The following is a 15,610-nucleotide window of genomic DNA, read 5'->3' as shown; positions in this document are numbered from 1 at the left end:
GTTGAGCGTAGACAACTGCTGCTGTTGTTAGCGAGGGCACACGTGCTTCGCAATGTATATACAGTGAGGGAAAAAAGTATTTAATCCCCTGATGATTTTGTACGTTTGCCCACTGACAAAGAAATGATCAGTCTATAATTTTAATGGTAGGTGTATTTTAACAGTGAGAGACAGAATAACAACAAACAAAATCCAGAAAAACACATTTCAAAAAAGTTATAAATTGATTTGCATGTTAATGAGGGAAATAAGTATTTGACCCCTTCGACTTAGTACTTTGTGGCAAAACCCTTGTTGGCAATCACAGAGGTCAGACATTTCTTGTAGTTGGCCACCAGGTTTGCACACATCTCAGGAGGGATTTTGTCCCACTCCTCTTTGCAGATCCTCTCCAAGTCATTAAGGTTTCGAGGCTGACGTTTGGCAACTCGAACCTTCAGCTTCCTCCACAGATTTTCTATGGGATTAAGGTCTGGAGACTGGCTAGGCCACTCCAGGACCTTAATGTGCTTCTTCTTGAGCCACTCCTTTGTTTCCTTGGCTGTGTGTTTTGGGTCATTGTCATGCTGGAATACCCATCCACGACCCATTTTCAATGCCCTGGCTGAGGGAAGGAGGTTCTCACCCAAGATTTGACGGTACATGGCCTCGTCCATCGTCCCTTTGATGCGGTGCAGTTGTCCTATCCCCTTAGCAGAAAAACACCCCCAAAGCATAATGTTTCCACCTCCATGTTTGACGGTGGGGATGGTGTTCTTGGGTTCATTCCTCCTCCTTCAAACGCGGCGAGTTGAGTTGATGCCAAAGAGCTCGATTTTGGTCTCATCTGACCACAACACTTTCACCCAGTTCTCCTCTGAATTATTCAGATGTTCATTGGCAAACTTCAGACGGGCCTGTACATGTGCTTTCTTGAGCAGGGGGACCTTGTGGGCGCTGCAGGATTTCATTCCTTCACGGCGTAGTGTGTTACCAATTGTTTTCTTGGTGACTATGGTCCCAGCTGCCTTGAGATCATTAACAAGATCCTCCCGTGTAGTTCTGGGCTGATTCCTCACCGTTCTCATGATCACTGAAACTCCACAAGGTGAGATCTTGGATGGAGCCCCAGACCGAGGGAGACTGACAGTTATTTTGTGTTTCTTCCATTTGCGAATAATCGCACCAACTGTTGTCACCTTCTCACCCAGCTGCTTGGCGATGGTCTTGTAGCCCATTCCAGCCTTGTGTAGGTCTACAATCTTGTCCCTGACATCCTTGGACAGCTCTTTGGTCTTGGCCATGGTGGAGAGTTTGGAATCTGATTGATTGATTGCTTCTGTGGACAGGTGTCTTTTATACAGGTAACGAGCTGAGATTAGGAGCACTCCCTTTAAGATCCCAGCTCGTTACCTGTATAAAAGACACCCGGGAGCCAGAAATCTTGCTGATTGATAGGGGATCAAATACTTATTTCCCTCATTAACATGCAAATCAATTTATAACTTTTTTGAAATGTGTTTTTCTGGATTTTTTTGTTATTCTGTCTCTCACTGTTAAAATACACCTACCATTAAAATTATAGACTGATAATTTCTTTGTCAGTGGGCAAACGTACAAAATCATCAGGGGATTAAATACTTTTTTCCCTCACTGTATATGGTGTGGTCTTGGTATTGGCCCCGCTCCTAGCCCTGCTAGTAGAGCAGGAGGCCACAATTACTAGGCTTCACGGTTGGCACAAGGTTCTTGTTGCCCGTGGATACACCATTGCTTATTTCTTCCCAGTTCAGCGTGACTGCGGTCTTCGCATCTGAGCAGCCCAGATGTGGCCCCAAGGGGCCCCTGTGGTTCTATCATAGAGTTGGTACGGCTCCTAGTAGGTACGCCTCGGGGCAGGCTCTCTTACCAGCTCGCTGCCTCCTCCTTTTTGACGGTTTGGTTATACTGTAACCCCTCCCCCTTGGGCAATGCTTCTAACTAGAAAGATAATGATAGGTTGCGTATGCAACCGTGGTTATTATTATTATTATTATTTTTATTTCATGGCAGATATCCAGGGCGACTTACAACATAAGTGCAAAAATACAGTAAGTACAAGGCATCAATCATTACAAATTCAAAATACATTTTACAAATCCCAATTTACACAAGTACAGTAAGTGAGGTCCTACATCCTGGACGGTGAAAGCTAAGTGCTGTCAAGATGTAGGGTCACAGTCAGGGGTTATGGGAAAGGGAGCAAGGAGAAAAACAAATCAAGAATGCAAGAAGCATAATAAAAACTGTGAAGTGCTATCTAGCAGGGATAAAAGGACTAATATTATAAGTAGAGTCTGAAAAGATGTGTCTTGAGTAAGCGCCAGAATGAGGTCAAGGACTCTGCCGTTTTGACTTCGGTGGGCAGGTCGTTCCACCATTTAGGGGCCAGGGATGAGGCCAGGCTCTGGAGGAAGGAGAGTGGAGAGGAGGCAGAGTTAGCCTTCTGGCACTGGAAGAGCACAGTGGTCTGGAGGGGATGTATGGAGAGACAAGGGTCTGACGGTAGCTTGGTGCAGTGTGGTCGAGACAGCGGTAGGTGAGGGTCAATGTCTTGAACTGAATGCGTGCCGGTATCGGGAGCCAGTGGAGGGAGCGGAGCAGTGGAGTAGCATGTGCGAACTGTGGCAGAGAGAATACCAGACGAGCCACAGAGTTCTGGATGAGCTGGAGCGGGTGGGTAGTAGATGCAGGCAGGCCGGCCAGGAGGGAGTTGCAGTAGTCCAGGCGGGAGAGGACCAGTGACTGGACGAGCAACTGAGTCGAGTAGTCGGTGAGGAAGGGACGGATCCGGTGGTTATCTGAGAAAAGAAGCACTGACCAAGGGTTGCAAGGTCACACAGGAGTTCTAGCTCCCGGCAAAAGGAGGAAGTCTTTGTGAAGACGTCACCTTTTATACAAACAGGAAGCGGAAGGGTCCTGTTTGAGTGACGGGCACAAGCGCCAATGGCAGCTTTGATAGACAAAAGTCTTCGATGCGTTCCAGCGATGCGCGCTGAATCCCTTCCCCCTTGGGCAGTGCTTCTTTTCTCAGATAACCACGGTTGCATACGCAACCTATCATTTTAATTTCAGAGTACACTGAGACATTAAACTGTGTACATTTCAATAAAAAAATTAAAAATGTTGTAAAAACATTTGACCGGTGTACATGCCAGCCATATCAGTAATTTCAAGCCCTATTCAACTTCTGTTGAAGGAACTACACCATATGATATTTAATATTTTCCTCATATTTTACTATGTACTTGAGCTTGTGTCCTCAAAAGTGAGTACATCTCAGCAATGTATAACTTGATTTTTATATTTATTTTAGTAAGCAGCATTGTATATATTGTGTATGGCCCTCTCATAAATAAATTAGGTGGAAATCTGCATTTTTAAATTCAATTTAAATTCACTTAAATTTTGGTTAGGTTTGAAGCTCTACTATTTACATGAGTTAGTCCTTGACAGGCACAACCATCTTTTATTAATTAAATTCATGATGATTCAGCCTGACTATAAGCTATTGTTATTACTATGTTGCTATATGTATAACTGAATTTTTACTGTAAGCTACTTTTCTCCATCCCCATTCATGCTATACTTGCTTGTATTATTATTAATATTTGTTCAAATGGGGGTGGGGGGCTACTGCTAGATGTTGACAATGTGTTGTGTATAACTTAATACCTCAACGCAATAGCTGTGATGCAGCTAGGTGGTAGTATTAGGTGCTGATGTGTGAATGTGTGGAGCCAGTGGAGTATCCACTAATTTAACTTTGCAATATACAGAGAAACTGAACATCCCAAAAAAGTCAGCTGTTTGAAGCAGCATGCGTGTCACTGGCCACACGCGGCCCACACATTTACATAATTACTACTGAAGAAAGATTTAACGCTTTGATGAATATTTTGTGTATACAGTAGAGCCCGACCGACACAGGTTTTTTGAGTCTGATACTGATACCGATAATTGGGTAGCTAAATTTCCTGATTACCGATATATCTGCCGATATTTCCTTTTTTTTTTTTTTTTTGATAGCATGCAAAACAGACATTTTCTAGCATGGATCCCTCACATCTCTCCGTCAGAGAGAAATTGTCAAATATGCACTGAAGGCTGGATTTGTACATTTTACATAATACACTTAACATTACTTTTCATCATAAATAGCAACTACAAATAAAACATTGTAAAAATGAATTAAATAAATTAGAATAATATAGAATTAAGGAAAAATATAAAAATATGCATGTTCTACACATTAGAACAAAGACCAAGGTATATGAGAAATTGTACACACAAATAGAAAAATGTGCATGTTCTAGCTTATATTTACATTTTACACACGTCAGTCCTGCTCAGTGCTCAGTACTGCAGATCCAACAGTGGCAGGTAATAGTGCCAGTGTGTTTATCTTCTACTGTGAAACACTAATGAAAGTGGCTCCACATACAAGTACCACATATCCTCTCCAGTACACACTTCAGTAAAACCTTCAAAATAAAAATCATCTACCACCTTTTACAATTCTTCAAACTTCTACAAATTTAACTGTTTCTTCTTCAAAACATGATAGTTTTCACAATAATACACAGGCATCAATCATGTTCATTTTCATTTTTAATTGTACTGTTTGTCCGAATGGTAGAAGAATACTTTCTCCTACAGTTCTTGTGCTACACATACCAAACTTTGTTGTGGTTTACCATGATACCTACAGGTGTGCTTGTGCTACTTGTATGGATACAATCAATAATTATTGATTTATAATTGATCGAAAACAACAAAAATCCCATTGACAACAATGGTGGAACACATAAAACTCCATTATCGCACAAAGCCATTCCAACATTGCATGGTCAGTAGCCAATCAGCATTGAGCCATACACTGACCTAAAGGATTATTAGGAACACCATACTAATACTGTGATTGACCCCCTTTCGCCTTCAGAACTGCCTTAATTCTACGTGGCATTGATTCAACAAGGTGCTGAAAGCATTCTTTAGAAATGTTGGCCCATATTGATAGGATAGCATCTTGCAGTTGATGGAGATTTGTGGGATGCACATCCAGGGCACGAAGCTCCCGTTCCACCACATCCCAAAGATGCTCTATTGGGTTGAGATCTGGTGACTGTGGGGGCCAGTTTAGTACAGTGAACTCATTGTCATGTTCAAGAAACCAATTTGAAATGATTCGACCTTTGTGACATGGTGCATTATCCTGCTGGAAGTAGCCATCAGAGGATGGGTACATGGTGGTCATAAAGGGATGGACATGGTCAGAAACAATGCTCAGGTAGGCCGTGGCATTTAAACGATGCCCAATTGGCACTAAGGGGCCTAAAGTGTGCAAAGAAAACATCCCCCACACCATTACACCACCACCAGCAGCCTGCACAGTGGTAACAAGGCATGATGGATCCATGTTCTCATTCTGTTTACGCCAAATTCTGACTCTACCATCTGAATGTCTCAACAGAAATCGATCAGACCAGGCAACATTTTTCCAGTCTTCAACTGTCCAATTTTGGTGAGCTTGTGCAAATTGTAGCCTCTTTTTCCTATTTGTAGTGGAGATGAGTGGTACCCGGTGGGGTCTTCTGCTGTTGTAGCCCATCCGCCTCAAGGTTGTACGTGTTGTGGCTTCACAAATGCTTTGCTGCATAGTTCGGTTGTAACGAGTGGTTATTTCAGTCAAAGTTGCTCTTCTATCAGCTTGAATCAGTCGGCCCATTCTCCTCTGACCTCTAGCATCAACAAGGCATTTTCGCCCACAGGACTGCCGCATACTGGATGTTTTTCCCTTTTCACACCATTCTTTGTAAACCCTAGAAATGGTTGTGTGTGAAAATCCCAGTAACTGAGCAGATTGTGAAATACTCAGACCGGCCCGTCTGGCACCAACAACCATGCCACGCTCAAAATTGCTTAAATCACCTTTCTTTCCCATTCAGACATTCAGTTTGGAGTTCAGGAGATTGTCTTGACCAGGACCACACCCCTAAATGCATTGAAGCAACTGCCATGTGATTGGTTGGTTAGATAATTGCATTAATGAGAAATTGAACAGGTGTTCCTAATAATCCTTTAGGTGAGTGTATGTTCAATAGCCAATGAACAGTATAATTGTAATGTATCCTTTATTTTTATTTTTTAAGGTAAAAAGAGTGGAGACTCGGTTGTGTCTGAAAGGTATGAACAGATGTTTTCACTACTCTGTAAGAAATCAGATTACTTTTATTTTGCCTATTCAGAAAATGTTGTCCTGTCATACAAATCACAGCTCTGTGTTTTTCATTACTGTATTGTTTGTCTTTATTTTCTTCTAGCAATATTACAATTAATGGAGAGAAAGAAAGCATAACACTAGTCTCTATGAAAACTATAAACACAGAGACTGGTAAGTATTTTATTTATTTTTTATATTATTTATTTTTTAATATTATTTAGAAGCATATATAATTTTAGTCTTAAACAGTCATTAAATGCTGTGTAACCCAGCTTCGTACCCCACACTTAGTACTTACACTCAAGACCAATTAAAAGGACTGGTTTTATGCTTCTGTATAAGATATATACCACTCTTCCAGACCAATTGTATCATATAAGCAACTTTAAAACTTGCCAAAACATTTAAGATATCAAACTCTTAAGTTCCTGCATAGCAGAAAAAATAATAAAAGGACCAAATTTGGCTTCCCCACTATAACTTGAATCATTATTACTGAGTCAACCAAGTATTAGTTTTTCAGTCATACTCCTTGATAGTAATTATAGTTTCTGTAGAGAGCTACTGTGTCCAAAGCTCAAGGAAAATCGGTCAAGATTTTTTTTAATGTTACATAAGGTGCTATCAGTGATTGTTTTAAATTGTTTGTGAATCTAAACAACACAGGCAGTCAATGTATCACAAATACTTATTAATTACACGATTATTGTGAAGTATTACATGTTCTATTAACAACAATACACAATTCAGTTTCCAATAATACACAGGAGAGCAATATACTTAAGCATGTATGTAATAAAAGAGAGTGATAATTAGTTTCCTATTATATCTCCTACATATTCCATTTTTCAAATAATTTGCTAATTTCAATTAACATAATTTATTGTATTTACTATTTACAGACACCGACTCTCCAAGGATTTCCTCCATTCACAGTACAACAGTAGATGATGATCATTGAGAAATTGTCTGATACGATTAATACAAATTCATATTAAACTAAGAATTAAAACAAGATTTTCACAGATTACAGAAAAATCAGATGGCTTTTAGGAATACCTGCTTCAGTTTTTTTCCTGGTGAGATGGCTTCCACAACATGGATATATTTTTAATTCAGTACACCCACATCTCACTATTGAAAAATGTCAGCAATTAATCTAAATTAACTCACTTTCCATTGGACTTCTCTGCTCCTAATTTTCAAGTTTATTCTGATGTCAATTTTCAATCCCTCTCATTGCTGAAGGGACAAAACAATATAACTGTACCAATAATTTCATTATTTTAAGCCCTGGTGACAAAAACAATATGCATCATTTTAAGTTTGAGTATTATACATTACCTACCTAATCTCTAATTATATTATACAATAGCGGCAGATATATTACTGCTATGTATATGATCAAGACACTGTAAATGAAAATAAATGAGCAAATTGTGTATTTTCATATTTTAATGTATACTTTAATGTGCCACAGATATTATTTATTTTAGTAAAAGGAAATGATTACCTGGGCCTAGACCAATTCAAGACCTTTCCATGAAACACAGATAACTAACCTTTTATATATAAATAACTTTATTTTTAATAACATTTATATTAAAACAATACACATTTGTGTAACACTATGTTAAACCATGAGATAATACAGATGTGTAACTTGGGATTTGTGGTTACAGCAAAGTTTTGGTTTACTTTAAGTCATAGTCACACATTGTGAAATGTATAAGACTTTAATTAATACGTATCTATGTTCATTATATTAATCTATTTGGGAAAAGAAAACTGATTGTTGTTTCATATTGCAAGACGAAAATGACAATATATGTTTGTTTTTTCAGTTTTGATTAAGAATCATGTGTTTGCAAAAATAAATAACTGAATCCTACAATACAATGTTATATAAAGTTTCTTAGATTTTTTTTTTTGTGGACAATTCATATTATCAACTTTTAAGTCTTAACAATAAGTGCCCCCTCAGGGTTCCAGGATTCCATCACTGACCAGGTCTTCGTCATAGCTCCCTCATTTTAGCTTTTAGCTCTTTTTATAATAATGACATACAGTGGTGCATAATTTGTGTTGATCTCTTGCTAGAACAATAATAATAACAATATTAATAATAACTGGGATTTACACAGATGAAGTCAGTCTGTGTGTCATACAAACAACCCTTCCTGTTTACAGTTATGTTTGTATATAATGCCCTATGCAGACTGTCATGGTTCCCAAGCCCTTACCCTCACTGCTAGAGGCCGCCATTTCCCTGCCTTTTCATTCACTTCTCCCTGTTCTCATCTTTCAATCATCCACTTAACATTCCTCTACACCCATGTGCACTCTTGTTCTCTCCCTCTGCTCCCATTCGCCCTGCACCTCCCAACCTGGTTTCTTGTTCCCTTCAAAAAAAACCTCACTGCCCTCACTCTGGGTGAAGTTTTGTCAGCTCTGTCTGCATCACTAAACCTTGCCTCTCGCCTCCTTGATCCTGACTCTTGCCAGTGACCTCAACTACATCTTTGCCTAGCCCTTTATTGCCTTCATCAACCTCCTCTACAAGCACTGTACTTGGGTCCCCTGTTCCCATGCCCTGCGGTCCTTGTGACCATGACACGGACTACCACTTTCTCATCACACATTATATATATATATATATATATATATATATATATATATATATATACACACACACATACACAGAGTGCGATTTGTGAAAATAAACAGTGTTTGAATGTGTGAGAGCCGGAGGGAGGGAATTGCTGTCGAGCAGGGTGGGTGGGTGTTTTGTGCTTTTGTTTGTTTTTTTGTTTTAGCACTTTGTTTTTCTCTACTTTCAAAGATTTGTTTGACCAGACAGAAAATACCAGCAGGAAACCATTAAATAATATATAAGAATCACTGAAAAAAGCACCATTTAGTCAACTAATTATGACCTATTATTTAACCTTTTATCATTCTCCTATTAGTTTAATTAACACACAATTTATGTTTTATTTATTAAGTGTCAGACTTCCATAACTTATCTCCAGCCTTGCCTTCTACTCCTTAACCATTTGAGTACCAAATGAAGTACGAGCACATGTTTGCAAACACAGACAATTACTCTTATGTTGTATAATATGAAATCTATGCCTCTTTGAATATGCTGTGTTCTGAAATTAAAAACACCACCATTTCTTTCCATGAAAAATATAGTCTTTAATCAAGTATATTTAAATAACTTATTCAACCAAACTGGCACTATTATCCCTTGTGCTCAACTTTCAACCTCTTAATGCAAAATTCTAAACTATAAAATATAGCATAACATGACCTACAAATATAACATTGGTAAAACATCTTTCAGCTTTATAATGATAAAGGATGGTTTTAGGTCCCTTTTTAAAGAACTAAAGTCTCTGATACTGTACTGTACCTTTGACAAAATGGAGATAAGGTGCTGGAGGTAAAGTTCAATCTCAAATGAAAATAACTTCCACTCATTTACAAATATTAAAAAGAACTTTTGAGAGAATCAAAATTAAATTATCTGCTGACCAAAAAAAAAAAAAAACACAAACAAAAAAATTGTCATTACATCTTCCAGTAGAAGATGTCCAAAGGCTATGTGACTGAGCAGTATCCAGGCTCTCATCCATCATTTGTCCATACCAAATAACTATTTTACATGTGTGCCGAGACCACTGCTGCGTCCAGCAGCCTTGTATAGCTTCATAACACCAGTGGAACAGTCATTCTCTTTGTCCAGTTCCAAACTCTCTGCAAGTGCCTCTCTTAGCTCTAACTAGTGCTCTAACTGGAATAAGTCTGGTTGCTCTCCTCTGAACTGCCTCTAGAGCAGTGATATCTTTCTTGAAGTGTGGTGCCCAGAACTGTACACAGTATTCCAAATGAGGTCTAACTTGAAATATATTTTAACACTCTGTTTGCCTTTTTTATTGCTTCCCCACATTGTTTGGATGGAGAAAGTGAGGAGTCCCCTGCAACTTCTTCTAGTTCTATTCCTCCCATAGTGTAATTATTGTGGACATTTTTGTTACCTGCATGTAATACCTTGCACTTGTCCACATTTCATCTGCCAGGTGTCGGCCCACAGCTTAATATTATCCTTTGGATAACCTGTGCTGCCGAGATTGTATCTGCTGAGCCACCTATTTTAGAATCATCTGCAAATTGGACAAGTTTGCTAACTATCCCAGAGTCCATATCATTAATATAGATTAGAAAAAGCAAAGGCCCTAGTGGAAATCCACTAACAACCTCACACCAGTTAGAAGCAACTCCTCTTATCGACCCCTCGGTTTCCTATACATCAACCAGTTCATAATCCATCTATTTACATTACCCTGAATGCATACAGCTTCCAATTTGACAATCAGTGTTTGGTTTGGAACCTTATCAAAAGCTTTTTGAAAATATAAGCATATCATATCATATGCTTTGACGTGATCTACAGCTAGAGATTCATGTTCAGAAAATTCTAATAAATTAATAAGACATGATCTGCCTCGCTTAAACCCATGTTGACCATCTCCAACAATATGGTTTTCATTAAGATGCTCCTATATTTTCTGTCTAATCATTTCTTCCAACATTTTACAAGTAATGCAGGCGAGACTGGTTGGTCTGTAATTTCCTGGCTCAGTTTTGTCCCCTTTTTTGTGGATTGGTATGACATTTGTCATCTTCCTGTCAGTTTGCACATCCCCTGTTCTAAGTGTAATTTGGAGTATTTTAGTTAGCGTCCTATATATAATTGTCCCTCATTACTTTAAGTACTGTTGGAAATACCCCATCTGGCCCAGGTGATTTGTTGGTTTTTAATTCTGCTAGTCCCTTTAGTACCTCCTCCTCATTTATCCTGATTTCTCTTAGGGTTTGACTGGACTGATTGTTAACCTGTGGAATGTGATCCATTTTTTAGTTTGTAAAAACCTCTAAAATACTCATTTAGAACATTTGCCACATTTGTTCGTTTTCAAAGATACTTCAATTTACCCTTTGTCTGTTTCACTTCCTCCTTTATTGATCTCTTGCGGTTGTAGTATTGAAAAAAAACTCTTTACTATATTTCTTTCTATTTCCCCTCTTTGCTTTCCTGATCCCTTTCTTAAATGAACGGAGAAATCAAAATTCCCTTGATCTTTTGACATACAAGAGGTCATTGTACTATAAAAACATCCTGTAAGTTTCAGAACTCAAAACTTTCTTGTTAGTCTAAAAACAGCTTATATTGAAGCCAATCTGCAAAAACGACAGGATTTGGAATGTGCCACTTTATTATGTAATAGTGTGGCTTTACCCTGCCTCCGCAGAAGATCAACGCCTGCTTCTACATTACTGCCTGTTTAGCGCCACCCACTGATTAACGCATCTAGTAGGTAAATAACGAGAGAGGCAAACGCAGGTCTATGCAGAAACCAAACGAAAAAAAAAATGGCTCCAAAGACAACAAGATGCTGTGCATTGCCAAGTTGTGGAAAAACACAGTCTTTGCATTGGCTTCCTTCTGAGTTGATGAATATAAACTAAAGAGATATAGGTATGTGTGTTTATCTGTGTTTGCTTACATATATATGTAATGACATACAATATATGTAAGTCTATACATTTCTTAATTGATTTTTTCTTACCTTTTTATTTTGCCAACACAGTATCATCCTAAGCCTAATCATAATCATATTTTTTAATTTATTAAAACAAATCATAAAACATAACCTCAAATTAAATATAAAACTTATTCTCTTTTTATTTACTAAAACAGTATCATAAAACAATATAACTTAAAATAATATATATGTATTTAAAACTTTTCTTATTCTCTTTGTATTTACTAAAACAGTATCATAAAACAATATAACTTAAAATAATATATATGTATTTAAAACTTTTATTTTCTTATTCTTTTTATTTACTAAAACAGTATCATAAAAAAATATAACCTAATATATATAAAACTTTTATTTTTTAAATTACCAAAACAGTGTCATAAAACAATATAATCTTAAAAATATATATGTATTTAAAACTTTTCTTATTTTTTAATTTACTAAAACAGTATCATAAAACAATATAACTTTAAATATATATGTATATGTATTTAAAACTGTTCTTATTTTTTAATTTACTAAAACAGTATCATAAAACAATATAACCTAATATATATAAAACTTTTATTTTTTAATTTACCAAAACAGTATCATAAAACAATATAACCTTAAAAATATATATGTATTTACAACTTTTCTTATTTTTTAATTTACTAAAACAGTATCATAAAACAATATAACCTAATATATATAAAACTTTTATTTTTTAATTTACCAAAACAGTATCATAAAACAATATAACCTTAAAAATATATATGTATTTACAACTTTTCTTATTTTTTAATTTACTAAAACAGTATCATAAAACAATATAACTTTAAATATATATATATGTATTTAAAACTTTTCTTATTTTTTTAATTTACCAACACAGTATCATAAAAACAATATAACCTTAAAACCACAGTTTATGCTATTAAACATTACACCTCCACACCAGTAGGGTGAGGTGCCCTTGGACACTCACCATGATGGATGTCACCCTAATAGAATGGCTACCATCTTACCAGATGACCTATGACCTTACAAATGGCTGATATCATCCAAGATGGCTGACAAGGGAGGGTGAAATGGTAACCCAGGGGGGTGCTGGGAAGGAGAGAGGAGTTCCGGTTCAAAGGTGGGGTAACCGGAAGGTGAGGTGGGCCTTCCGGTCTATGGTACGGAGGGAGGGCGGGATTTCCGGCTGTCAAAAAAGTTACATGAGCTGCCATCTTCACTACTCATGCATCTTACTGCACTGTAGCAATACTGCAACATTAAATGGTGTATTAATTATATGATATTATATGACTATAGTGTTCCACTATATATAATTGATTGATTGAATTGATCAAAAGATTGATTTAATTTGAATGAAGATTATTGATTTTCATTGTCCAAAATAAAAACGGACATATTCCAAAAATGACCGAGCTAGTAAAGTGCTATTACTATTGCTTTTCTTTATTTGTAAATTGACAATAATCTGTGAACAAAAATTGAACCTGCATAATTATAATCTTTTTTGGGAAGAATATGTGCCTTGCTTCATTCAGCTTCATATTCTGCAGCAGACTCCCAATAGCTACTGGAGTTGCACTTGCTCTCCAGACTACAGAGGGTTAAGCGTGTGGGTTCAAGGTGGGGGGAGGTTGGCAGTGGATGCAGGTGGCGGGTGGGTGGGTTGGCTCCCTCTGTACATACTTTGTAGATTTTTCTGTATTTGTTTTGTTTGCATGTTTGCTTAATAATTACAACAAAAATTATAATATAAATATTGGTTAAAAAATGCCCCTGTATAAAGTTTTATATCCCTAATTTATCATTGGCACCCTTTGGCACTCCAGACAATAAAAGTTTGCCATCCCTGGTCTATACTGTCTGCTCACAGCTAGGGCACCAGGTGTCTGGCCTACAACATTTTCCAGGTTCTTATTTCTTGACATTCTCCAACTAAAATCAACTGTTTTAGAGTAGATTGCTTTTTGCATGTTCTAGACATTGAAACAAATCTATTTTGGTGTATTTTTATATATGTATTAGCTTTTATTTACTATTTTTCTCTCCTACAACTTATTTATTTTTCTCAAAAGGATTAGTTCACAAGTTGTTATTACACTGTTCCTATCCATGTATCTATTGTTCTTGTCCTAAGGATGTCATTTTTGTTAACTAGAGATGCATTTCTCTCATTACGATTTTATTTTTATTTACTATTTTTCTCTGCTACAAATTAATTATTTTTCTAAACAATGTAATTTCACAGTTTCTATCCATGTACCTATTCTTCTTGTGCTAATGATGCAGTTCTTATTAACTAGAGATGCATTTCTTTCATTCTCATGATTTTATTTTTATTTACTATTTATCTGCTACAAATTACTTATTTTTCTAAAAATATATATATTTCTCAATAAGTCATTTCACAGTTTCTATCCATGTACCTATTTGTCTTGTGCTAATGATGTAGTTCTTGTTAACTAGAGATGCAATTGTCTGATACTATTGATTTTATTTTTATTTACTTTTAAAACATTTTTCAGTCTCTTATTTCTTGATATACTCCAATTCAAATCAGCTGATTTATAGTAGATATTGCTTTTTGTAAGTATTAGACTTAAAAAAAATGTATCTATAGGTGAATTTTGATATATTTATTACCAAATATTAAAATATTTATTTTGATATATTGCATTACTTTTCTTTCCTACAACGTACTAGTTTTTCTCAAAAGCATTAGTTCAGTGTTATTTCACTGTTCCTATCCATGCATCTATTCTCCTTGTGCTAATTATGTAGTTTCTTTAATTGCAGATTCATTTCTCTCATTCCTCTATTATTATTTTACAATGTACTATTTTTCCATTCTACACATTTTTAATTGTTCTGAAATCAATTATTTCTCAGGATGTCATTTCACTGTCCCTATCTGTGTACCAATTCCCCTGGTGGTTTTGATGTTTCTAATTGTTTGTTTTGTTTTATGGGGGGTGTGGGGCTTTGGGTTTGGCTTTAGCCTTTTTGGAAAAAAGATGAGCAAGGCAAATCCTGGACATTAATCATTAATGAAATGATGAAAGGTCAGGGTTTAAGGTGAAGATTTTTTTTCCCCCAAAATTGTGAGAATGAGAGAAGTGCATCAGAATTGACACAACTTCTCTCATTCTCACACAATTTTTGAATTCAGTGTTTTAATGCCTTTGGTAGCTTTAGCCAATTACATGGAGGTATATCCTGGTAGGTACACCAGTGTGGTTGAATGTTCCCTAACAGCGTTTATCACAGAGTGTAGTAACTCTCCATGAAGAGGTTACAAGCATTTAAGTATGCTGTTTTCAAATTACTATTTAGAAAATTTTAAAGAAACATCTAATCCAAATACTACATAGATTAGTAATAAAAATACAGATCACATACAGTGAACATAAGACTGTGTGTCTAAAGACTTCTTCTCTGCACACCGGTGTGAAAAGCCATCTTGTCCTATTGAGTGATAGGGAGCAGAACATCTGAGGGCACAGCAGCACCGAGATTCCGAGTTTGAGTGGCAAGAAATCCTGACCTTGAGAACAAACGATCGCAGAAGGGTAGCTTTGCGAGGCGCTGGAACTGACACTTTTAAAATCGATACATGTTGTTGCTGTTACAATATGACCGTAGCAGGATCGGCGACATTGCTGTTACTCTTATGTAGTTGAAGGCGCAGTATAGCTCTGATAGTCTGGTGGTGACGGAAGACCACCAGCCGTTTGAACAAGCCATTCAGCATCACCTT

The 15,610-nt window shown here is 36.7% G+C and overlaps 1 protein-coding gene across 2 annotated transcripts in view; it reads left to right on the top strand.

Annotated features, from left to right (window-relative positions):
- The window catches only part of LOC136762819 (endothelial cell-specific chemotaxis regulator), a 37,624-nt gene extending 29,937 nt beyond the window's left edge, over positions 1–7,687 (top strand). For both annotated transcript variants that reach the window (XM_066716358.1, XM_066716357.1), the window contains 3 exons: positions 6,171–6,204; positions 6,342–6,412; positions 7,144–7,687. In XM_066716358.1, the coding sequence (XP_066572455.1) occupies positions 6,171–6,204; positions 6,342–6,412; positions 7,144–7,202 (164 nt within the window). In that variant the 3' untranslated portion in view covers positions 7,203–7,687. The remainder of the gene's footprint in view (positions 1–6,170; positions 6,205–6,341; positions 6,413–7,143) is intronic.
- Positions 7,688–15,610: the final 7,923 nt, after the last annotated feature.

This window comes from Amia ocellicauda, chromosome 11 (assembly GCF_036373705.1).
Source record: "Amia ocellicauda isolate fAmiCal2 chromosome 11, fAmiCal2.hap1, whole genome shotgun sequence".
NCBI lineage: Eukaryota > Metazoa > Chordata > Actinopteri > Amiiformes > Amiidae > Amia > Amia ocellicauda.
Note: the sequence above shows the minus strand (reverse complement) of the source record. Positions and strands in the feature narration are given on the sequence as shown.